This window comes from Culex pipiens, chromosome 3 (genome assembly GCF_016801865.2).
Source record: "Culex pipiens pallens isolate TS chromosome 3, TS_CPP_V2, whole genome shotgun sequence".
NCBI lineage: Eukaryota > Metazoa > Arthropoda > Insecta > Diptera > Culicidae > Culex > Culex pipiens.
This window is the reverse complement of record NC_068939.1, coordinates 129,122,480-129,149,313: the sequence shown is the minus strand read 5'-3', so window position 1 is coordinate 129,149,313 and position 26,834 is coordinate 129,122,480. Positions and strand designations below refer to the sequence as shown.

At 38.1% G+C, this 26,834-nt stretch overlaps 2 protein-coding genes across 2 annotated transcripts in view; one reads left to right on the top strand and one right to left on the bottom strand.

Moving 5' to 3' along the window:
- Positions 1-4,834: 4,834 nt before the first annotated feature.
- The window catches only part of LOC120414838 (helix-loop-helix protein delilah), a 101,773-nt gene continuing 79,773 nt past the window's right edge, over positions 4,835-26,834 (top strand). Inside the window, exon 1 of the mRNA XM_039576164.2 lies at positions 4,835-5,783. The gene's annotated coding sequence lies outside the window, so the exon portion shown is untranslated. The remainder of the gene's footprint in view (positions 5,784-26,834) is intronic.
- LOC120414839 (uncharacterized) lies at positions 24,512-26,566 on the bottom strand. Its single transcript, XM_052709410.1, has one exon. It carries the CDS (start codon positions 25,628-25,630, stop codon positions 25,115-25,117), a length of 516 nt encoding a protein of 171 aa, XP_052565370.1. The 5' UTR covers positions 25,631-26,566; the 3' UTR covers positions 24,512-25,114.

The following is a 26,834-nucleotide window of genomic DNA, read 5'->3' as shown; positions in this document are numbered from 1 at the left end:
AATATTGAAAAAAATGCATTTTTAAATTTAAAAGGCAATCAACCATTCAAATTTTACTAAAATGGTGTCGCAGAATTCGAATTTGATGATAAAAGTAGGAAAAAAATAAAAAAGAAAATAAACACATTTTTTCCACATCCACAAACCACGTGGACTTTTTTGTAAATCTAAACCCCCCCCCCCCCCATCGTGGACAATTTCCATACAAATAAAATCTTATTTGTATGGAGCGTGGACAACCACCATACCCCCCCCCCCCAAGGTGTCCACGTGGTTTATGGATGGTCCCATCCGAAAATTCCATTATTCGAAGTGAAATTTTCCCAAGGCCTTCGAATAATCGAGTCTGGACTGTTGGGGATCAATATTGAGAATTAATCATTGAACGAAAATGGACCTGTTTAAGAAACATAATTTGAAAAATATTTTGTTAAGACTAGAATTTGACATCATAAACTGCTAGTGATATCAATTTCATACACGTTTTATAAAAAATAAGGAATCTTTTATAGCCGAATATGCATCGACCGATTCTGGTGTATGTGTTTGAAACAATTCCTGAGAATTTTTAGAAATTTTTAATATGAATTGCAGTACTTGTTCCTTCATCTCAAAAACCATAAATCAAAGCAAAGCTGCGAAAGGCCACCACCGACACTGCACTGCACACTATCCGTAGAGCCAGGCGCCAGAAAGAGAAAGCCTTGACCAGAGAGCCTCACAACCAAAATCCCAAGGAACAATCCGACGCCGACGACTTCTCCGATAAGCGGCACCAGCGAACAGCTCAGCCGAGGCCACACGACCGGCGTCCTCTTCAGCAGAGTAGAAGAAGCAGCCGAAAAGGTTACATAACAACGCACACACACTACACTAAATGGCACTCTATTAATCAAGTGCAGATCAGCAATGAGAAGTAAAAAACAAGCACAATCAGAAAAGAGAAGAGGTTGAGAAAAAAAGGGGAAACAAAAAATGTTCCTAAAAGTTTAAAGTGGAGAAGCGAAACAAAACAATCTTTAAACGTTAAGAAAAGAAGTAAACAGAAAAAAAAACAGATAAACTGACACGCGAAATGGCACATCGTAATTGTGGAACATGCACTTGTGCCCAAACAATCGCGCACACACACAGACTCACATAATCGAAGTACTTGCAACGAAGGCGAAGAAGAGCACTCAAAGTACTCTTATTGTTGTTGAGGTTGTTGTTTTAGTTGTAATTGATAAATCCCCGGATGCTGGAAATTATCGGGTCGCATAATTCGGCTTCGGCATCTTAAAAAGAAAGAGAGAGAGAGAAAACAAAAGAGCTCGGGCACTTGCTTTGCATGCCAGAGTCGATCGATCAGCGATCTTAAAAAGAAAGAGAGAGAGAGAAAACAAAAGAGCTCGGGCACTTGCTTTGCATGCCAGAGTCGATCGATCAGCGAGAGTATGTGCCTGTGTGTGTGATCGTGAACTTTGTTGTGGTTTCGGGTTTGGGAGAGACCACGGTTTGACCTTTCGAGGTATTTTAATCACCATGGTGTGGGAAGCCTGCAACAGGTTGCGACCTTGACTACTGAACGTTAAAATTGGCTGGGAAATTTAATTGAAGCTTAATTACGTTGCATTTTTTTCCTTGGTTTAGTGAATGTTTATCGATTTTGCACAGCAAAGGAAATATTTTTAGATTGAAACAGATAAAAGATTTTTGTTATAGTACTGATCAAAATTTAACAAAATAAGTTTTTTTTTAACAGTTTTAATTCATTTGAACTGAATGGGAAAATCTAAGAATTTTATTTTTATAGAAAAGGCAGAATATTTATATTTTAACATTGAAATTCGAAACAGTTTCCGAGCTCGCGAAAAATGAGGACCAATTAGATGACACTCAAACCATATTTTTTAACAAAATTTAATCCGAATTAGGCTGTATCTCAGCAATAAGTAGTCTGATCAACAATGCCAAAAAGGAAATAGTTTTTTTGAATTTTGAAAATTTCTTTTTAAAGGGTGCTTTTCATGAAGTATTTAGAAATTGCAAAAAAAAAAATAAAAATCGAAAAATGTATCATTTGCGCTTTATTAAAAAAATGTGTTATGCAATTTTCGATTGAAAATTAGATTTGGCATCTAAAAATTATTTTGAAGTTTTGTTTGACAATATTTTCTATTTTTCCAAAAATCCCAATTTGAAAAAACTTTATCCTCGGTATCAGATTTAGCACAATCTTAAATTATAGTGCAAAAGTTGTCCCCTTAAACATATACAAAAAAAAAATATTGGAAAATTTTATTTGGGAATCTGCATTTAGCCGAAATTTTGCGACGATTTATCTGACACTACCGAAGGGATCTCTTCGCTAACTTATCTACTCTAATTCTGAGTGCAACGACATGTTGTGTTGAACACGAAGTTAAACGTTACTAAATAAACGAATGAAAGAGTTAGTTTCCTTTCCGCATTTTCTGTCAAACTAAATTTAGTATATTGCGAAATTTTGATTTATTTCCGAAACCTCCATTTATTGTCTATAAAAAATCCGTTAGTTTCACTTTTTACCTAAAAAATAGTTATAAATATTAGATTAATTTTCGTCAATCAAAACAAGAACACAACAAAGTTGGCTTACACACTGATCGAGTAATACCAAATTTAGTTTGACAGAAAATGCGGAAAAAAAAGTGCGGCGAGAGTTGAAATCGCTCGTTTTGATTTAGTGCCATAGTGACAATACACATGGTAGCAATTCTCCACCAAAAACGGAAATTAATTGTATTAATATTTTTTTATATGGTTCAAACTTTGTGGGATCATTCCTTATGACTAAAGAAGCCATTTTGTGTCTCCATACAATTTTTGCACACAGCAAATAAAGTAGTAATCCAGCTGCGTGTAAAAGGCCTGGATGTAAAATAAATGTTGCATTATTTTATGAAATTCTATGTAATATTACACCCTGAAATATGTAGCCCATCAGTATGGGAAACCTACTTGACCGAAATGTCAAGCTCATATATGCCGATATGCGTTTATCCTTTCAATTCTTCATCGGTCTGATGGCCGAGCGGGCTAAGGCGCCAGCCCTTACTGTTGGTGCTGGGTTGGAATCCCGTCGGTTGCAACTTTTTTTTTGTGAGTAGAAAAGTTGTACATGCAGTGTGTAATATTAAGTGTTTATTTTGACGAAGGTGATGTGCATGCTTTTGCATGCGATTTTACCATCGGATTTTTTGCTGTGCATGGTACGTAAATATTCGAAAATCTGTAAATTTTGAAGGAATTTTCTGATCGTTTTGGTGTCTTTGGCAACGTTCAAGGTTTTAATAAGGACTTTTCAGAAAAAAGCAAAAAAAAATATTCAAAAAATAAAAACTGTTGAGCAGCGTTCTTAATTTTTTGATAATTTTTCGGTGAAAATGAGTTTTTTTTAATATTGAGTAAACTATCAAATCGGGCGTCAAATTTTACATAAAAGTCTCTTTGACATTAAAATTCCAAATTACATATCACCTTTTCAGGCTGTAAATTGTTGAAAAATTGAAAGGGGTCGTACCCATGGTTGCCAGGTTGCCACACAGAAAAAAAATGATGGTAATATTCATCAGGAAATGGTGACAGATTTTGTGGCAAATAAATGATCAATTTTACCTCTGAAAATGATGAATTTTCATCAATTTTTGATGAATATTCATCAGGTTTACATTTTTACACATTTTTTAAGTAATATTACACAAAAAAGAGGTAATATTCAACCTACCAAATTTTCAACATTCCTTAATTCAACTTTTTTTTTGCTGTGCAGATAAATCTGGGAATGCCAGATTTTGCAAGTTTCAGCTAGAATAAAGATTCATCCTTTTCTAAGCCAGATATTGACAGATTCTGCCAGATTGTTCACATTATGCCCATTTTGAACAAAGTGTCGATTATAAATTATATAACGTGTTTTTCTTGAAAAAGAGTAAATTTAACATTTTTGAAGCCATATAATCAGTTAAAACATTGGAATTCCACAAATTTTTAAATTAACTTATACTTTCCCTCCCCTTCACCATTCAGAATTGTTAGATTTTCGTCAGCAAGATTTTTCAAGATTTTTTATCGATACTTGGCCAGATTTTTCAAATATTGACCTGGTAACCTTCTCTTAGGACAAAGTTTATCGTAAATCAAAGTGAAATCATGGCAACTTTCTAAGATTTTCTGTGAGTGCATAGAGAAAACCCATAAAACTAATTTAACTCTTCTCCGTGGATTTTGGAATTTATCTTAATTAACGATCTCACTATTTTAATTCGAACATCCAATTATTTTTTTTTCCTGTACAGATCTTTTACGTCTGAATTCCAGAAAACTCCAAGCGAAACTGAACACCAAACGAGCAAGTCTGTTTTCAATCCTGATCAAACTCTCAAAGCTTCAGTGCGCTCTCTCTCAGACCACCTCAACGACTCCCTCTCCCGTTTATCTCACGATCACTCACTCTCTCCCTCCTTCCTCTCTCCGATAACTGTACCTTTTCGTAACGCCATCACCCACCACTTCTTTGAGCCTCTCTCTGCATCACAGTTTCCCCCAACGAATCCCACGCGTTCATTCGCTGCGATCGTCGACGGAAAAGGCGGGTGCAGTTCCCTCACCCTTCAGACCTACCAAACCGTAACGCCACCAGCGGTGGTGGTGGTGGTCAAAGCAGATCGCGCGATCGTTGAGAGTGAATGAATCGAGAGTGAGAGCGCGATCGCGCGTGGGGGGCGAACCTCCTGAAGAACTCCCAGAGGTTACACGGACCACGCACACGCCGGATCGTAACACCTTGTGGTGACACACTGGGGGGACTCCGTGGCCTGGTGGGTCCGTCCGCGAGTCTCAGTGCGATTGCGTCTGTCGCGCGGGTTGGATGCGAGTCTCGGAAGGTTTTTTTTGGAAGATCAACGGTCGCGTACGATCAGCTGTTTGCGAAGGAGTTGTTGAGTGGTGGCGGAGTTCGTGTTTGGGCGGTTGGTGAAGAAACCGAAAGTGGTGGTCTGCGCCCATACGCGGGTTGTTCAAGTGGAGATATACCTTAGTGGTTGGTGGCGCCAGCGTAGTAGAAGATCCTCCCGGGGGTGATCGCGAAGGCGTTACGGAAAGTGATTTTGGATTTCGAAGGAGGTTGTGATCGCGGCGCAACAAAAGCAAAACACGGGTGAAGAATTGATCATTACCATATACTCAAGTGGTGATTGTCCGGCGCGGAACTTCAGGTCGCGGTCAAGGAAGATAACCGCTGGAGGTCTCCGTACGATCGAACACAAAGAAGTGCACGCGGTGACGGCGAAGGCGGCCAGACAACCGGACTAACTCCGCATAAAAGTGGAGTTATAAGTTGCGAAATTTTAATAAACAGCACTGCATACGATTATCGCGGATAATCTCGGTGGATTTTCATACCTTGGCTGGAAGCTGAACAGGCAGTTCAAGAAGTTGATCGGTGAACGGTGATAGTGACCGGAGCAACTCCGAAGGGAAGATACGCGGTGTGCCTGGAGTGCGGTGCAGAGTGGTCGCGGAGTCGTTAATAATATTTTAAAAGATCGTTTTGTGGAGTTGAAGCGAGAAAAAAAAAGGCAGCGGTATTACAAGCCGCGACGCGGTGATCGCACAGATATTTATCGAAGAATTAAATTATCGTTTTGCGCTAGTGGTTGTTAAGGATTGTAGTACTGCAGATCGACGAGACCAGGTCGTCGATTCGGGGGCTACCGTCGGCGCCGACGGAACGACGATTGTTGGATAGCAAATTGACCACGGTAGGTACCAATCGCGGACAAGATCGGGCATCAACTGAGTCGTTTTTTTTCTTCTTCTGTTTTTGTTTTGTGGGGAATGACCGCGGTAGGGTCGGTATCATTAATTTATTTTTAATGCTATCCTGTTATTGGGCGGGTTGTGAGGGGCACGATCCCGCAGGGATTGGAATGGGTTTTGTTTTTTAACGAGTAATCTTGATGGGGGAGGTTTCGGTTAACTGTGATTTTTGGTTTATTGATTTATTTTTTTTGCTCAGTTTATCGTAATGTGATGAATTTGGACCAGTTTTATTTATTGTTTCATTTTGTTATGAATTTGATTTGGACAGCATATCTGAAAATGTTAGTAATCAAAATTACCCACACGATAAGAAATACTGTAAGCTTATCCGGTATCGCTATGTTGTTGAATTTGTAAACATTGAAATGTTTCCAAACCCGTCAACATTTAATTTGATTTCGTTGCAAATGTTCTCAAAACAAAATGCTCAAGGAATTGTTACACTTATGTTGATGTCAAAACATTAAAAAAATTAAAAAATGATGAAAAAGGATATTGTTTCATTTACAGTCTGTGAATTAAAAAAAGCAAAAAATTATGATATGAAATTGACTGAAATTATGGTTAAAGACTCTCAATAAATATCCCATGTGCATGACAAAGCCCAATTTTTAAATTTTGTGTTATGTAAAAATAAAACAGAATAAATAAAACTAACCCCTTAAATTTGTTCAAACGATCATGGTGGAATTTGTTTTGTATCGTAGTTTGGCAACATAGAAATTTTTATGTAGTAATAGGCCAGATTTCTCGTTTTATCGTTTTGCTAAAAATTGCCCGTTTAAACTTTTGTTATATAACAAACGATAGGTTTAAGACTGGCCAAATGCTCCACTCAGAAGTCTTTGAAAATTAGGTTGGGTTTCTTTCCACAATGCACAATATTTCTTTTATAATGTTGTTGTGTAGCCAAATCGGAGACGAAATTTTCGTTTTATTGGATTCACAATTTTGGTCCGTTTGATAGGCTAATTTTTGGAATAATTTTCATAAAATGCATTAAAATTCAAAGAAATCATTTTTTTTTTAAAGTCATTCAAAATCTTGCACTATCGAGAAATTAAAAGTGAGAGTGTGTGCAACATGGAGTTAAACTTTATGTGAAGTTGCTGTGAAGATTACCATAGCACTTTGAAAAGTTTAACTCCATGTTGCACGCACACACTCTCACTTTTAATTTCTCGATAATCTGCTAGTGACACAAAATTTAAGCTTTTTCAAAGTTTATTTCCGATGATAGAACTATTATAGTGATTTAGGGGAAAAATATCATCGAAAAAAAACAAATCATCATCATCATCAAACAACGATCTTAAATATTTTTTGTTTAAAATTTGTTCGAAAATGTCAATACAGATTGCAAATATAGATTTTTGTCTCCATGATACAGATATACAGATTTTTGACCATCGAAAATACAGATTAACATGTAGGAACCCTGCTGTGCACTCCATTTGGTTTTCCAGTTGGTAAATTTTTGCCATATTACATGTTACAGCACAATTTATTTCTGAAAAATATTTGAAATAATTAGTATACTTTTAAATTCTTGCTTTAAGAAAAACATTATTTTATTCACATTTATTGTTCTATTTGGTAACAAAGGAATGATTCCACATCTAGGTGGATTAAATCTGGTGATTTCTGCTTTTTTTCAAAACATTAGCACAGGGGTGCCCAACCTTTTGGCCCTGCGGGCCATATCTGATTTTTCTGAAGCAGTGGCGGGCCGGAACTAATATTTGAAAAAGTTGAAAAAAGTAAAAAGTATATCTTCATTTTAAGAATAAAACACAAAGATAACTTTCAAAAATGTGTTTATCAAACATATTTTAATTTTTGTTTGTTTAAAATTGTATAGTTATGTTTTTTGACGTTTGCAATAAATACCTCGATATAATTTAAAAAGAACATTGAACTTTCAATTGTCGCTGCAATTTTTTTAAGTTTATATCCTCTACACTATAATATAAAAAAATCAATGAGACTAAAATTTATTCAAACGAAATAAGGATTCTTTTATGGAAAAATATATTTTTGCTCCCTTATTTCTTAGCTCATAATTTGCTTTTTGAAGCTTTTCTTAAAAAAAACATAATCACAGAAAATTTGTTAAGGAAAAATATACTAGTCTTTGCTTAGTTATTTATTAAAAAAAAACAAATGAAAATAGAAAAAAAACTTCAGTTAAAACTGAAAGAAATTTAAATTTAGAGTAATTTTGTACATTTTTAGACAACAATCCAAGTTTTTTTTTTCATTTATTTCACAATTTTACGAAATGGATAATTTTGTTTTCTTGCACTATTTTTCAGTTTAAAAAATATCAATATAGAAAATATAAGAATTAAATTCAAATATGAAGAATGTTGTTATAATATGTTAAAATTTGATCTCAAGCTTACTTTTTTTTGACCGCGCCACGTAGCCCAGTGGTAACGCTTCCGCCTCGTAAGCGGTAGATCGGGGTTCAAATCCCGGCTCGGACCAACACAACTGGTGAACTTTTCCCTTCTGGAATCGATTGCTTAGTAAAGGGAAGGTAGTGTATCGTCACAAACTGGACCTTATCACGACACCTTAGGGAGGCGACCTATGGAATGTTAACATTAACCGTAACATGTTAACATTAAGTTGAGAATGAAACTGCCACTGAATCCGCTTTGTAAATGCCGGCCCCGATACTCTTCAAGGGTGTTCCCCTCAGGAACTGGGAAAGATTTACTTTTACTTTTTTTTAAATTCAGACAATCAATTTATTTATTTAATAATTCATGGACAGCCTTAAGGGCCGGTAATATAATTATTTTGAAAAGCCGTCGCGGGCCGGATGAAATGGCTTCACGGGCCGGATTCAGCCCGCGGGCCGGACGTTGGGCAGGCCTGCATTAGCACTTATCTGAAATGATATCCTATGTATAACTTTAACTATAACTTTCAACTAATAAGATTATGCTTAGTGGGTGACCAGCGGGAGTTCCCAGAAAATTGGCAATTGTTTAGCCTCTCGATTCCCGGGAAATTAAGTCGAGACTGGAATTTATACATAAAAATGTTGAGGCAAAACAAAAAAAAAATCCAATCAACGACAAAAGAAGAGTTGTATTTCATAGACAGAAAACATACATAACGCCATTTTTAAGTTCAATTTTATCAATGCTTCTTTGATTCGCAAATTCAGAAAATTTTGAATTAAACATGTAATATTTGTAATTGATGACACGTCCACTTGCAGTCACAGCCCAGAAATTAAAACCAAGATGGTTATTTAAAATGGGTATACTTTTTTCAGACAAATTTAGAGGCATTTTTTTGCGAGTTTTGAAAGGGCAGCAAAAATCAATTATTATTTTACTAGTGATCCTTACCCTGTAACTTGGATTTTGCCCGCACTATCCTCTAGGCAACCAGTTGTTGTTTATTTACATTTCCAGTCACAGTTTACACTGGTCTTTCTTACTTTAAAATTTCGATTGAAAGCTAAAAAACAAGTGGGCAACCTCGACTAGCTTTGATCATGTTTTAGGAAATTTGAAATTTCCCAATCAAGCTTGAAAAGTCGCAAAAGTGCGTTCGATAGCATTATTTAGTGCAAAGTCTAAGTTAGTGGTTTTTGCGCAATAAAATTATGGCATTTTTATTACGCCAACTGTTCATATTTAGTTCAGTTCAGTTTTCCTTGAAATTGTAAATATTCCTTTACTGATAACAATCAGTTAAGAACGGAAAAAAACAAGTCTTAACGCAAAAAAAATCATTCAGTGAGAAACTAGAATAAAAAAAAAGTGTTGAGTCCCAAAAAATCGCTTAATTGATCTTGTACTAGCAGATTTGGAAAACTTGTTTAACAAATAGAAAGTATTCCACAAAGTCATTGAAGATTCGATAATAAAATTAAATTGTGAAGCATAACTAAGACCTAATGATATTGAATTTATGCAAATGTTTAAAATTTGTTATAAAACCTAAAAAAAACTCAAAAAATTTGCCAAAAAAAAACAAAGGTCAAGGGAATTCCCAGATTGTACATTCCCAGGAAATTTACAATCTCGAGAATCGTCACCCTCTATATGCTCATTCATAATGCTGCAAAAGTTGATGATTTTTATAATATTTGCTATGACATGGTCTCTACGAATACTTAGGTTTATGTAAAGTCTCCTTTTATTGTGTTTTTTGCCTTGAAAAGTCAAAGTTTTGCGAACACTTTTCTCGAAAACAGTTTTCTGTCAATTCTTCATTTAATTCCTGTTCCCTTTCCATTTGCATTTTCTCGCCGTAAAATTCGTGTAAACTTCAATGAATGACAGTAAAATTACTATTCCACACACCAACCTCCCCCAAAACGGCCTAATTGAATGGCGCGTTCGAGTACACCACAAATTGCTTCGAGTAACATCTCTGTATGTCATCGGATCAACCCACGACCGACGCGTCGCAGACTATGGCGACAATAACAACCTTAAGTGTCTCAAAAAAAAAATGTTTCAAATCACGTACGTGGTCGTGGTCAACCGCCGCCACCGCCACAGCTCGCCGTACGCGTCTAATTTATGTGGGAAAAAGCGCATCACTTCACGTGGTCTGGCCACGGTTCCAAAAATCGAACTTTAAATTGAAAATGGCCATTGTCGAGTTGGACGAGTGTCAAGTCACTCAATTTTCGACACCTCCGGGGTCGGACACAGGTGGGTGTCCACCGCAAGCCGATGAGCCTAGACGTTGAGAAGTGGAGCTGAGGAGGTACTCGCCGGCAGGTTTCGTGAGTGCGAACTAATTTGAATAAAAATGAAGACATTTATCATTCAATGCTTTTTATACGTGCCAGCGATACCGATGGAACTAGCCGTATGTCTTTCCCCCTTTCCACTTCGAAAGCTCTCGCAATTGCGCCAATACCGGCTCTGAGCTGCCAAAGGTAAACGATGAGTAATTGAGGTTGACCTTTCCGACCAGCAGCCTCTACAATGTCTCTACCGTCGAGGCTGACGCGTTGAGAGGTGTGTATTAGAGGTATGCCCAGTTCTTAAGACCGGGGCTTTGTTCCATGGTGGTAACTCAATTAGTGAGTCCATCAAGCAGTGAAAATTTGTATGACAATTGGATGATTTGAACAAAAAAATCAACGTTCCCTAATGAATTTTGTGTTACAAAAGTGTCCACGTGGTTCATAGATGGGAATAGTTTTTGATGTTTGTGTCCCTCCTTATCATTAGTTTCCAAAATTTTCTAAGCATGGAAGAAACTTATATGTTTGGCTAAACCTTTTTTTGTAATGTACATTGGAATATCTTAATGCAGTCCAGACTCGGATAATCGAATCACGAACAGAAGAAATTTTTTTTTTCATTTTTTTCTTTTTCTTGTTTGTAACATCAAATTCGAGTTCAGCGACCTCATTTTAGTCAAATTTGAATAGTTGATTGCCTAATAAATAATAAAATGCATTTTTTGAATTATTCGTCACCGCCATATTGGCCGCCATCTTGGAATTAAAAATTCTAAATCTTTTTAGCGTAGTTTAGGGGTCATACTTAAGCTCGACGATCAATAATAAGACAACGAAAAAACATTTTTTTTTCAGGCCTGCGTATAATCGAGTCTGGACTGTAATTCTAAAAAAATAAACGAGCATTTTTTTTAATTATGTTATAAACATAATTAAAACGATTTTCAATACAGGGGAATGCATTTCAAATTGATTTCGTTTGATAAGACTTATATTTTCATTATAATTTTGTTTTAGGTTACTGGAAAACATATGTTTTAAATCATTAAAAATAGTGTACAAAAGCTAAAAATAATCTGCACAATTTGTTGCTATCAAAGAATGAAAATTATCGAAAATTAGATTTTTTTTTCAGTTTTTCTACCCAATTGTGCCGTTTTTAAATTACGAATTCTTTAATCTAAAATATTTTTTCAAAGAGTTTCAAAATTTCACACAAATTTTACTTTTAACATTGAGAATCTGATCAATGGTATCAAAAATAGCATCTGACCAAAAAAAAAAATGGAAATTACAAGCCAAGATTTCAACATTTAGATGAAAAAAGTGTCTTCAAATGCATTTCGCACGAGACGAATTTGCGACATAAACTTAGAAAAATATTTGCAACGGCCTTATCTAGAATTTTACAAATCAAATTTTGTTTTTTTTTTCATTTCCTTGGAGGAAATTCTTTTCCTAGTTGAACTAGAACATTTAACTTAAAGTGTTTTTCTTATAATTCACTTGCTGGGGTATTTTTTTATTCACATTTATTCATACCTAATATCCACCGAATTTCCAATTATATTCAACAATATTTTATATGTATAAAAATAAAATTATCATAATTTTTATATATTTTTTAAATCAAACTTAAAAGTATATGAAAAAGTGCATAACAACTTGATAAAATTTAACAAAAATAAACCAATAAAATTACGAAAAAAGCGAGTCATCGTCTCAAATATTCTTATTTTTTTAATTTAATTTGGCCAATCACAGCTGAAGGGATAGGATAGGATTGCGATTGATGTTAACTAAAAGGGGGGGGATACATCAGGTCTGAAAAAAAAAGTGTAATTTTAACACTTTTTTAGTGTAATTTAACTTTTTCAGTCTAAATTGAGGTAAAATTACAATATAAAAGAGGTAATATTGAAGCTTTCAAAATTACATCTTTCAAATTTAAACAATTTTTTACTGTTTATGTGCCTTTGTGTTAATTAAGTAGCAAACTAAGAATTTGGCTGTGTATTTCAATCAAATTTTTTAAATAAACTAAATAACTTTTGAAAGAAGCTTCGATGAAAACTAATAATTACGCTATTCATTGCTTAATTTTTGAAATAAAAAAATTTCCCTAGATTTGACTTTGACATCACGACAATCACGATTAGTTTGGATAACGAGGTTTTATACCCACTTAGGTTTTTTTTGACCGAATTCGGTAGTTGAAAAATCGCTGAACCATATGTCAAAATGAACGAAGTTTTACAATAATGAACTTCATTACCAAATTTCGGTAATTTTCAGTTTATCGAACAAAGCAGCTGAAAATTCGGTAAAGTTGTCTGAATTTGGTTAAAAAAATCCTTTTTTTTAGCCTCTTGACATTCTCTGTAAACAAATCATTTTCAAGCATCTAAAACGATAGCTGTTTTTGGTACCGTAATCTGGGATGAATCGGGACTACAGTCTGAATAGGGACAGCAGTTTTTAGAGCGCTTATAGCTTTTAATTTGGAAATGGATGTACACATTTTATTGGCCTGAGTCTGTTCTAACCGAAACCAACCAGAAAAATCAAAATATTGTGCTCCAACATGGTAAAAACTGCTTTCCCAATTCGCCCCATGTGTCCCGATTGACCCCAGTGTACGGTAAATAAAGTTAAGTTGTTGCAAAAAAAGGAAAAAATAATTTTGAAAAAAAAAATCGATATTTAAATTCATATTGAACTCAAATATTTTCAAAAAAGAACGCTTTTTAGACGTTTACCGTCATCGAATCTTATGTCTTTTTTGACGTTTCGAGAAATCGCGTTTTAAAGATTATTCTAGAACAAACAAAAATCAAATCACTTAATGCAAACACAAACAAACACGTTTTGTTTAGTTAACCAGTTTGGTTGCGATAACGATTACGTAATCACAACAATTTAAGGTGATTAAATCAAATTTGGGTAAATAAATAATCAGTCCCAATACTGAGCAAAGTTTGGTTGCCGGAGTCCCGAGTTTTGATCAAAAATGTAAACAGTAGACATCCATGCAAGCGTGGCAAAATGGCCTCTGACTAAAATTTCCTTTGTCAGTTTGTCGCAATTGCAGGGTGTGTCAAGTAGCACGATCTACTCAGAACTACATTTCATATGAAGAGTGACAACATTGCACGAAGTTTTGAGGTTTTTGTCAAATATTTCAGAATTGAAATCGAGTTTTGAGGATTATCACCAAACTTTGCCTAAAAGGACATTTGAAAACACTTTAAAGGTCGCCACCATGGATCCACCCGCACTGAGAAATCTGAGAAATGTCTTCCACGACGAGACATTACGTCTACTGAACTCCACCGTGGTCCAAAGTCTGTCCAAGTCCCCTGTTCAACGCCGCTCAAATTCTGGTCGCCGCAGCAGGACGCAATGATAAATGTCGCCTTTGTCTCGGCTGATTATTTCCTCACATTCGTACTCGTTACGACGGCGTTTGTGTTTGGATTTGTTTTTTTTTTGTTTTCGAGGAGATGACCTGTACGCATTTGTTGTACTTCTCGAGTTTTTTTTGAAAAGGTCCTATAAACATAATTTTCACTTTTTGCTTTTTGGGTGTTTTTGAATACCCCTGACTCAAGGCGGTTCTAAAGACACCCAAAATGCAAAAATTAAAAATTTTGTTTATAGGACCTTTTCAAAAAAAACTCGAGACTTGATCTTTCTCTCGTAGACCGTCTTGTCTCGGCCACACTTCGTCGTCGTCGTCGTGATAAATGGAATCATTATGCGCGGTGATAGATCAAGACGTCAGACACACGTTTTATTTTGACTGGAGTGCGTGTCATAAAACAATGGACTGGAGCTGTTTGTTTGCCTGTTGGAAGGCTTACGGGGAAGCTCATCACGAATTTCGTGAAATTTGTTTGTTGATTGTGCACTCGAGTGATTCAGCGTGGACCTTTTTTTTTGTTTGTTTGAAGTGATGAGCTGGTGAATGTTTGCTTGGTGGAAGTTTAAATCAATATTTTTGGATGCTTTTTCAGAGGTGATGTTTGCGGTATTTATGGCACGTGTTGCTTAATCAAACATATTTCTTGAAATTCAATTTTATAAATGTATTTATAGGAATTTTCGGAGTAAAATACTGAAAATACAAAACTCTCAGCTTAATTTCTGGTGTAAATTTCGGGTGACGTTTATTCGACCTCGTTTTATTGATTTTTTTTTTTTGTTAAGGCCAAATTAAACGATAATTGGTTCGAAATTCCTCAAAGGCTGTCTGTCACTGCTGTGTAGGGAGAAAGAAAAAATCAACGAAAGCCTTCCCGATGAATGGAACCGTCATAAAACGTGTGCCCAAATTTGGTGCACTTTTAGACACCCGCGGGCCTGCGCTCGCCAGCAAGAGTTTGACTTTATTTCCCAATTAGGGGAATTAAGCGCGCGAACTGCACGCAAGGAATTGAACCGAATTTGGCGATTAATGACTTTAAGCCGGTTGGTGTCAAAACGGTTTGAGAAATTGTGACGAATTTGGCAATCTCCAAATGAATTGAAGATTCGTCGTTTTTACGGTCCCAAGTGCGAGCGATTTCTCAAAGTAAGATTGACAACTGCCGCTCAATTCTGGTGAAATTTAATTTCGACATGTCCAAAAATTTCGGAAGTCTCCACACCGCTTTCTTCGGCAGTCCTTCAAACGATTTGATTGGAATTTTCATTCGCTTCTTTTAGGTAATTTCCCCCTCCCAGCATCGAATCAACAAAAAAAAAAAAAAATCGAACGTTCGCAACCGATAATTACGCTTTAAAAACTGCAAACTCGACAAAGACGGCTTCCTCCCAAAATGATCACTCCTCGAGGGCTTGAATTAACCCTTTTATGAAGTTACGTGAAGGCATCTCCCTGGTAGCTTTCCCGCCGTCATCAAAATAAAAATAAACTACCAAAAAAAAGAGCTACACCGCACCCGATTCTCCGCCATCGAGTGCGACTCCTGATTGAAAATATAATTAATAAAGTCGACCGGAGAAAATTGCGGCCGCCCCGCGCGATCACATCGTGATTTTATTGTGACGCGTACCGGTTTTTTGGGGTTCGAGCCTTCCGGGAGTGTCAGGAGCTGCCCCGGCCCACTTTCTTTGAGGTGGTCACAGTCGGTCAAGGGATAACGTTACGGTGAAGTGACTCCAAATGGGTCGATGAAATGAATATTTATGTTAACTTATAAAAAATAGGAAAATATCACATTTTCTTTTCGTTGTTTTTTAACATTTGTTCGGAGGGAAATTGTTCCGGAAGTGTGCTAAAAACTCCACCGGTAATCAGTCCATAGTAACCAGAATGGGTCAGAGAACGACTGCATGTCCGTAGATTGACATATGTTTCAATTTCATGAAGTTTGATATGTCGGATGGTAGGGTTTCTTGCATATTTCGAAAGTGTCCTCAAAGGACCACGGTTAATCTGTTCCAGATTGGCCAAGATAAGATAGAGAAGCAATGCTCTACGAAATCGGTCTTTTTTTGATTTTTTTTTGTATTTTTTAATCCGGCTGAAACTTTTTTGGTGTCTTCGTTATGCCCATTTTGCCATTTGCATCATTAGTTTTTCCATAAAATTTTCCAAATTAATTTGGCAGCTGTCAATACAAAAATGATATATGAAAATTTAAAAATCTGTATCTAATCATAGAACTTTTTAATTGATTTCGTGTCTTCGGCAAAGTTGTAGGCATGGATAAAAACTATAATGAAAATAAAAAATGATACAAGGTAAAAAAAAATTTTAGATTTTAATTTAACTTTTTGTCACTAAAACTTGATTTGCAAAAAAAAAACACTATTTTAACTTTTTTTCATTTTTTGATATGATTTAAGAGACTTCAAAGCCCAACTTTTCAGAAATGTCCAGTTTGTGCAAAAAATATTTGACCGAATTATAATTTTTTGAATTAATACTGATTTTAAAATATATTCAAAATTTTTAAATCAGGCCTAACATTTCAAAAGGGCCAAACATGCAATATTAGGCCATTTTGAAATGTTAGTCTTGATTTAAAATTTTTGAAAACATTGCATTCGAAAAGATCGGAAAATTTCACGAATGTTTCATGTTTTAACATTGTAAATCGTACCATTAGTTGCTAAGATATCGACATTAGAAAATGTTGGCATGTTTGGGTGAGACTTAGAAAACATCAATTTTCCTGTTTTTAAACCTGTATATGGCAATATCTCTGCAATTAAAGGTTCGTATTAACAAAGTTCAAAAAAGCAAAATATAGAGATTTTTCTCAGCTATTATTTTTTTTTTCAAGAGTGTGCAAACATGTGCACTGATTTAAAAAAAAATAAAATCTGCTACAATTTTCAAAAAAGTTACATAAAAATGGCTTTAACTTGAAAACGGTGCTCTTTATCAAAATTTCACTAAAGTACTTTTTGATTGCAAATTTGATTTTACATCGAAAAATGAAGTTGAAAAATTTTGGCGACCAATATTTCGATTTTTTGAAAAAATCAATATTGATTGATAACTCGGTCAAAGATTTTTTTCACAACCTGGAAATTTTTGCAAAGTTGGCATTTAATGTCCCCTAAAACATATCAAAAGATAAAACAAATTAAAAATGGCGTTTTTTTGAAAAAAAAATTTTTGTTACAAAAAGTTAAATTAAAAATCACATTTTTTTTTACCATGTTTCATTTTTTGCAGTGTAGTTCTTATCCATAAAAAACGCCGCCAAGCGTATCCTGCACACTCTTATTTCTTTGATGCAAGATTGTATGCAACGCATTTCTTAGTGCAACATTGTTTACACAGAAGTTCGAGCATAGATGTACATCTGTTCTCTGTGACAATGTCTTATGTGTAAAGTTTTTTTTGTGTATTCAACATAACTTTGGAAGGGACCGAACTTTGATTTCTCGAAAAAAAAAAATACCAACCGGGGTTGACTGGATTCAACCCAGGCCAACTGGAGTGAGGGGCATCACGCTCACCACTACACAACCGACCCCGACAAAACTTTACACCTCTTAAATCGTAAATTCATCTCAAATCTCCCATGAAATCCACTCCTTTGTCCCAGCTCAGCGCGCTACGTCACGTCTGACAGCGCACTCAACATCGGCTAAAAAGATCATCAAAAGAAAAAAAAAACTAACTTAATCCACCTATGTGGTTGGAGCCTTCCTCACTCATTACCAACAGTGGCTGATATGATGGGGTTGTACACAAATTTCATCTATTTTTTAGATCCGGAATAAAAAAAAGTACATAAATATAACTTAAGAGGCCATATCTCGAAAACGGGTTGCCAGATCTTCAATGTGTTTGGACCCGTTGGAAAGGTCTTTTGATAACCTAACCAACGATGGGTCGGATGGTGGATCCGGACATAGTTTACATACATTTAAGTGAGATCCGGCTTTCAAAAAGTACATCAATATCACTTAAGTGGCCATATCTCGAGACAGGGTTGCCAGTTCTTCAATGTTTTGGACTCGTTGGAAAGGTTTTTTGATAACCTAACCAATGATGGGTCGGATGTTGGATCCGGACATAGTTTACATACATTTAGTGAGATCTGGCTTCCAAAAAGAACATCAATATCACTTAAGTGGCCATATCTCGAGACAGGGTTGCCAGATCTTCAATGTTTTGGACTCGTTAGAAAGGTCTTTTGATAACCTAACCAATGATGGGTCGGATGGTGGATCCGGACATAGTTTACATACATTTAAGTGAGATCCGGCTTTCAAAAAGTACATCAATATCACTTAAGTGGCCATATCTCGAGACAGGGTTGCCAGATCTTCAATGTTTTGGACTCGTTGGAAAGGTCTTTTGATAACCTAACCAACGATGGGTCGGATGGTGGATCCGGACATAGTTTACATACATTTAAGTGAGATCCGGCTTTCAAAAAGTACATCAATATCACTTAAGTGGCCATATCTCGAGACAGGGTTGCCAGATCTTCAATGTTTTGGACTCGTTGGAAAGGTCTTTTGATAACCTAACCAACGATGGGTCGGATGGTGGATCCGGACATAGTTTACATACATTTAAGTGAGATCCGGCTTTCAAAAAGTACATCAATATCACTTAAGTGGCCATATCTCGAGACAGGGTTGCCAGATCTTCAATGTTTTGGACTCGTTAGAAAGGTCTTTTGATAACCTAACCAATGATGGGTCGGATGGTGGATCCGGACATAGTTTACATACATTTAAGTGAGATCCGGCTTTCAAAAAGTACACCAATATCACTTAAGTGGCCATATCTCGAGACAGGGTTGCCAGATCTTCAATGTTTTGGACTCGTTGGAAAGGTCTTTTGATAACCTAACCAACGATGGGTCGGATGGTGGATCCGGACATAGTTTACATACATTTAACAGTCTGGACCCGAAGCCTGATTTTTCTGTTACATTCTTATTGGAATTCCATATAAACTGTAACGGGAACTGCAGGCACCGGGTCCTGACTATTAAGTGAGATCCGGCTTTCAAAAAGTACATCAATATCACTTAAGTGGCCATATCTCGAGACAGGGTTGCCAGATCTTCAATGTTTTGGACTCGTTGGAAAGGTCTTTTGATAACCTACCCAACGATGGGTCGGATGGTGGACCCGGACATAGTTTACATACATTTAAGAGAGATCCGGATATATGTGAAAACACATTTTTATACATAACTTTTGAACTACTTATCGAAACTTCAATCTGTATAAAACTCGATCTATGGGACCCTAAACCAAGTCGAATGCACCAGGTTCGGGTCAAATCGGTTCAGCCAGTGCCGAGAAACATGAGCTAGTTTGTTGGTCACATACATACATACACACACACATACACACACACATACACACACACATACACACAGAAATTTGTTCAGTTTTCGATTCTGAGTCGATATGTATACATGAAGGTGGGTCTACGACGTTTTTATACAAAGTTCATTTTTAGAGCAGGATTATAGCCTTACCTCAGTGAGGAAGGCAAAACCCCCAAAAGAACCCTGCCAAATCAATTACTTCGCGCATCTCTCACTAATTGAATTCGGCGACACTCTAATTTGTCTTTGTGTGTACGTGTGAGTTTCGCCGCATTACACCACCGACTGTTTACAGATGATTAACAGGTTTGAGTAATTTGTTCCACCCGGTTTGCTGTTGTTGTTGCTCTGGCGTTTTTGTTGACGTTGTTTCTCGCTGGCGACTGACAGCTCGCCTCTGGCCTCTGCTGGACAAAACGGCACATCAGAGTGAAAGAACCTTTACAAAAAAAAGTCGGAGAAACAAACGAAAACATCCGTCAAGCGGCGACGACGACGAGAATTGACGTCGGATTTAAAATGCAGACTTCGACCTCCACGATGCCGAGCAACAGGTGGCCCCTCCGAGCTGGAAACCCGGTCATACTGGATCTGGGGCTGTCCCCAACCTCCAAAAGTCCGATAACCGATCCTTCTAGCAGTGTTTTCTTGGATTTTTTTTGGAGAGACTTCAACGAGCGCATATGAAAGGGAAGCAACGAACCTCAAAATTTAAACGAAATCTTGACCAATTTCAAGCAAATCGAACCGTAAAAACGAAAAAAAAAGTCCCAAATTGGTCACATTTACTGGGCAGATTGACCAATCAATCCAGCAACCTGTTGATCCGGTCATGTCTCCGCCTTGGACAAATGAACCAAAAACTGCGCCCGGTTTTGAAAAGGAATCGACCTTTTCAATAATGCTCTGCGTAGCGACGAAAGCGGGCTCCACAAATTGAAAGTGAAAACATTAGACGTCCTAATTTGACGTCGCGCGTGCCTTTCGGGCCCCGTCAAACGAGACATTCAAAGTGGGCAGCTTTGAGTTGACCGATTGGAGTGTTTAATTGTACGGTACGCGGACGTAATTATTCCACTTGACGAAAGGCAAGGACTTTGGGCCGCGGCGGCCGAGATTGGTGCCAATTCGCCAATCATTGTATCCGTTCGCACATTAACGAGACTCGCGAGAGCAGCGCTCGATTGACAATTAGCGCGGGACATGACAACATGGCAGGGGTCTTGTTTAAACATGTAACCAAGTGTTGGACAGTTTTCACACTTCTAACTACTCCCGCGAACAGACACGGAGTGCAGGCCGTTCGTCAATCGGAGGGAGTTTAATTTGAATACCAGGGGCGCTCGCTCTTATAACAAATAATGAAATTTAAAGTTTTAAAACAATCATCGAAAATTTGACAGACATTTCGAATGTTATTATTAATTTAGAAAAGCGAAAAAGTTCACCTCAGCCCTATGCAATTTTCATGAAAATTTGTCCTAAAGGATAATTCTGGTTCCTGGTTATGAATCCACGGTATGACTTAAAAAAAAAACAAGTTCTTCAACAATGTACAATTCAAAACAGTGAAAAAGGGAAATTCAATGTCAACACGATCTTTGGTAAACAAAGCACCAGTGCTGAACATTTCAATAAAAAGTTTTTTTCATCAAAAAAGTTATTATTTCACACTTTTTGAATCTGCAGCAACCTGGTAAAGTTGTTTTTGCATTAGAGTAATTCTCTGGAACTCCGTAGGAATCTCGAGATTTTTAAATTTGTATGTTTTCAAAAGAAGTCATTTTGCATCATTAGTAATACACGAGACACGGGTGATTTGGGACAGTAGTTTTAGCCATGTTTTGGCACAATATTTTAATACTTTTAGTTGTTTTTGATCAGAACAGATTACAGAATAACAAAATGAGTTTCTAAAGTTGAAGCTTTCGCGTGCTCAAACTTCTGTTCCTATACAGATTGCAGTTCCGATTCGCCCCAGATGACGGTAAGTGGATATTCGGAAATTCTAATCTTTGGAAGGAATTTTCTGACATCTGTCTGTCTTCGGCAAAGTTTAAGGTTCAAAAGAAAATGGTACACGGAAAAACAAATTCCCAATATTTTAATTTCACTTTTACATGTTAAACAATTTAAAATGTTGAATTTCCACAAAACATATTATTTTTATTTAATTATATATTTTACCATAGGAAAAAGAAATTTTTTGCTCAAGAATTAAGGATGGGACAAAAGCTAATGATTTTCCTTTTAAGACTATATTGATCGGACAACTTGATGCTAAGACAAAGCCTCTTAAAGTTTATAAATAGTAAAAAGTGTTGTTTTTCAAATGTCACCTAGTAAGCCTTAGTTTTTAAACTATTGGATCGATTTTCATACTTATTTCAGGCATTTTACAAAAACAAAATTTCTTTCATGAACTATTTTTAGACTGCAAAATAGACTTTTTCGAAAAATTTAACCGAGAACTACCTTTAACTTGAAAACGGTGCATATTGTAGAGATGTCGGTGAGCATCTCTCTGCATTACCCAATATTTGTGTAACCTTTCATTAGAATGATCTGTTACTGATATCCGTGTTACCGGATGATTGAGGAATCGGGAGAGAGTGACAGATCGGGAAACGTGTGTGACGTGTACGGAGCGGAGCGGATCTCTACTGAATCCGAACAGGGCAATCTGCAACCGGACCGTGGTCAGTGGGCGGTCGGGAGGATGGCTACTGCAGCCTTCGTGCTGCGTCCGGAAGCAGGACGTCCCTACACATATTACGATTTTGCAAAAAAAAAAAATCTGGACCACATTTTCGATTTTTTGCAAAAAACATCATTTAAAAAATATATGCTTAAAGCAAGGGTCCTGATTTTCGGTTCAATGAACAGAAACCACTCACTCATCGCCTATCCATTCGTCGCCTATTCTAACCCGCTAGCATTCATGAGCGAATGATACTCGCAAGCAGCCAGCGAGTGGCCCAAACTGTTCACTCAGCGAACAAATACATCGTGAAAATTGTTGCCTGCTCCGTCGCTCAACGACACTCACACACTACCATGCTCAGCGGAGAGCCATTCTCACAAAATGCCAGCGCGGCAGTCCTTTTGTCTTCACGCCCTCAGTTTGCCATCAATTTGATTTTTACTTGGTGGAAGTTTCTTTGAATGGTGTCTATAATGTTATGAAATCAAAATAAATCCACAATTTAATTGATAACATTGATTTTAGGCAACCCAAATGAATGAATATAGCGCAGCGCATCAGAGAAAAAATGTTTTCAGTTCAGAGTGATCGGAGACGATCAGCCTGTCAGAACCGTTCGGAGACTGAGCCGATCAGAGAGAGAAGGAAAGTAGAAAAGTCAAAGTAGTTATGTCACAGACATAACCGGAATGGCGTAGACTACGTAAAGTTTTGAGATGTGGAAATAGAGTTTTCCATGTCTTAATTTTGAAGAATTAGCTAGATACTTGAAATACATTAACGGAATAAGATCGTAAATAGAGATCTCCAAGGTTTCTCTCACGCACACCATGATTCTGTGTTAGTATTTGTAATTAACGTATTGTTTTGGTTTTGATCGATTGTGATTGGCTACGCAGACATAGGCAAATCGAGTAGACAAATTGCCTGTAAAAACCAGCTGTTTTCCACGTGCTCTTGTATAACAAAAGACACAGCTGATTTTGACAGACGAATCATTCTACTCGATTTGCCTATGTCTGCGTGTAATTCTGTTACAAACTAACACACTCTCGCGCGTGGATATCTCTATTAGGTTTTACACCGTGACGTCATTTGACAGGTCGTGTGCACTGTTTACATAGTCTTCGTCGATTGTCGACGAATTTCCCCGAACAAAATCGAGGACCGCATCGAACTGTGCTAAGTCCATGTAAACAGTGCACTCCTTTCTAACCTCCAAATCGAGTCGGCGTAAAACCTAATGGGAGATGGACCCCCCAACAAGACAGAACTTACACACTCCAGTCAACTCAATCGGACCGCAACTGCCATGTAACCATACTTTGAATGTGTTGGTAAATCTTTGACTAGAAAGCCTTATTTAAACAATGGAAACATCGAATGGAGGAGAGAAGAACGAAAAACGATTTTTTCGCGAACCGAATGAAAGTTTGGTAGAATAATGTGGGGGAGAGAGAGGGGTTGGGGCGAGAGCAGCCTCAGAAAGCTGTGCAATCCGTCACCCCCGAAGACCAACACTAGTTCCTGAAAGGCATTTCACCGACTCATTACGGGTGGGACGAGAGACGGGGAGTGAGGCAACTCCGAAGAGTTGGGAAGTCTTCACCCCCTTCCTGATTGTTTCACAACCACGGCTTGACCCACGAGAGGCAACTGTTCGGCGAGAAGGCAGCAGGCGCGCGCCTCATCTTGTTGCTGCCTCGTCCCGGGTGGGACGAGGGACGGGGAGTGAGGCAACTCCGAAGAGTTGGGAAATCCTCACCCCCTACCACGAAAGATCCAAACGGTCCGGCCATCGAGAGGCAACTGGCTGACGGTGACGACGAGAAGGCGATGCGCGCTTCTTTTGCAGTTCTGGTCCCTCTTTTCTCCTGCTGCTGCTGCCGGTCCGACGTCTGAGACGTGAATGATGGTCTGAAATCTGGCGCAGTTTCTTATATATGTTTTCGGCCCGCTTCTTCCCCTCCTTTTTCGCGACCGGTACCAGTCGCGCTGCTTGTGTGATTTTCCCCTCAAAATAGGTACTTGACCTTCCCGTCCGTGAGTGGGAAGCGCTCATTTTGCTTGCAAATCTCTGCATTTTGAAAACATTTTAAAACATTGAGTTGTTACAATAGTAAAACTATTTTGCCAACATTGAAAATTTAATAGCAAATTGCTGAATAATTTTCGAATCGAATGGAACCAAAATCGTGCCGATTCGATTTGAGGGAAGGAAGATATAAGCGATTGACGGATGACGCAGTATTCCAGGGCCTTCGGCCCGGGTTTTATGGAATGGCACCCCAGTACCTTCGACAAAGACGTAAGTCTACGTCAAAAGAGAGTGTTCGGGAGCGAATGGTGTGAAAGTGACAAACAGTAGGAATTCATCAGGGCAGTATCGCGTCGCCTGCTATTTGTGCTCAAGGTTACTGTAAGAAAGGTTGGGCTGAAAACGTGTTGGTTTAGTATTAGTAAGCAAAAAAGTGTCAACATTTGCGATGCTTCAAGTGATGACGTCACAACGCTCTCGTTTCTTATGGATAGTATACGGAATTGAATGAAAATTTGAATAATTTTAAATTAAACGGTGATTTTTGAGATAAACTGGATTAAAGGAATAAAAAGCAGATACATACACTTGTTGAAAGAATTAAATGAGGATTTCTTTATTACAAAAATATAAATAAATTGATTTAATTTTCGACTGCAATAAGAGTACAACAGTTGTTACATCTTGTCCCGCTTTTAGACGTGCGCGACTTCGACCAGCTCGGAGTCTGGATAGACCGTGGACCGCCCCTTCAGCGTCACCTTCGACGAGACGGATTTGGTGGATGCTCTTCTTCGATTTGGATTTAACTTCGTCCTGCGGGATTCGGCTATGCGGATCACAGCCCCAATTGCAGATGGACTTGCTTGTAATGCATGAAAACACGCCGCCGGCCTTACCATCTTCGATGTAATCTTCCGGCTCGACCTGGGTCTACTTATCTTTGACCTCCTGCATGCGACTGCCCATCCTTTCAACTTCTACCGGGTTCGAGATGATGGCCACGATTGGTTGTTGATTTTGGTGTCCATTTTGCCGCCATGCGTACGCCAGTGGTGCTTCAACTCCGGCATCGACATGCCCAGCTCGCGGGTCACCTCGTCGAACGCTTCGTCCCGTTTGGCCAGCACGGGGTGGTCCGGATGGGACCGGTTCCAGATCACTTCCCGGTCGTGTACCAGCTGGGTGAGCTGCATGCGATTGTTGGCGGGAAGTGGTTCCACTTCTTCGGGCAGATGTTTGCGGTGGTGGAGTGGACCCGGTTGCCTGAGCTGGTCGTGAATTTTTGATCCACATTTTATAGAAGTAGCCAAATTTGCGTTGAACATTGTTTCCAGTAGCTGGTAGAGTTGAACGTCCGACGCGTCAGAACCCCAGCGTTTCCGGTGGAAAATGTCGATCAAGCTGCACCTCATTTTCTTCAGTTTGTCCTTGTTCAGTTCCGTGGCAAGCACGATCTCGCTGGTACGACTGCCAGTGACCATCCTGATTTGCATTCCTCAGCACCGAACGTCTATGAATTGCTTTGGCCAGCATAAGTGAATCCAACTCTCAGTTGACTCGTGTTCTTTTCTGTCGCGGAGCACCATTATCATCGCATCCCTCCTCCATGCCTTCTTCAACATCATCCTCGTCATCGCTGCCAACCTCCTGCTTAATGGCCACCATCTCTTCGACGTCCTCCCACTCGAACCCAGCCTCGGCTGCTCCTTGTTGACCCTTCACAAACACCGTCTCCGGCAAGTAACGACTTACGCCAACATCCTCCTCCTGCTGCGGTTCCAGCAACTTCCTAAAATGATACGAGAAGCTCTTCCATCGTGCCGGACCAAACCCGGTCACTCCACCAAACGTCGCCCGATCAAAACTTCAATTGGACTGTCTGCACAGGTTCCGGAACTCGTCGACAAAGTGAACCGTTTCGACGCAGTTGGTGCACGCCGCGGTGGGTGAGTCCTGCCACGTTACGTACACTCCGGTGCATTCATGCACTCAGTCGCCCCGTTGTTGCCGCGGAATATGTCCTTTAGATTGGTTCGGTCCGAGTCGGAGAAGACGGTCAGGAACAGCCGACAATGATGAGTGCGTGAGGCTAGATTTGGAGGAAAGATTAAATTAAAACATGTCCTGATAAAATAATTATGCTGCAAATTACCTTCCGTTACGATTATCGACTATTTTGCGATAATTTTAGTCAAGATGGGACGGAATATCGTTACCGATTCCTCAAAACTAACTCAAAATCGCCCGTCTGCCACTTAGCTCAAAGGAAAAACAAACTTTGTGACGTCACAGTGTTCCTCTTCAACTGTGCACGGAGATAAAAAATTTCGAAAAATGAATTTTCATGCGAAAACTGACGTTTTATTTTTTCCTCCGTGTTCGCACTAATACAACTTTACAAAGACAGCCCAACCTGTCTTAGAGTAACCTTGATTTGTGCTAGCAAATGGAGTGGTTGATTTTGAGCAATCAGGACCCTTGGCTTAAAGTACCAAATTTTGCACCGTCCTAACTCTGGCGCAAATATTGCCTTTTTGGCAGTCAGATTAGAAAATCAGAATTTATTTTCCATGTTCTTGATTTTTTCTAATTCCTGATCATAACCTAGAAATTTGCCAAAGACACCAAACCGGTCAGAAAATCCCTTTTCAAGATTCAAAAGTTTTTATAATACTCACATGCCCATGACCGACCTGC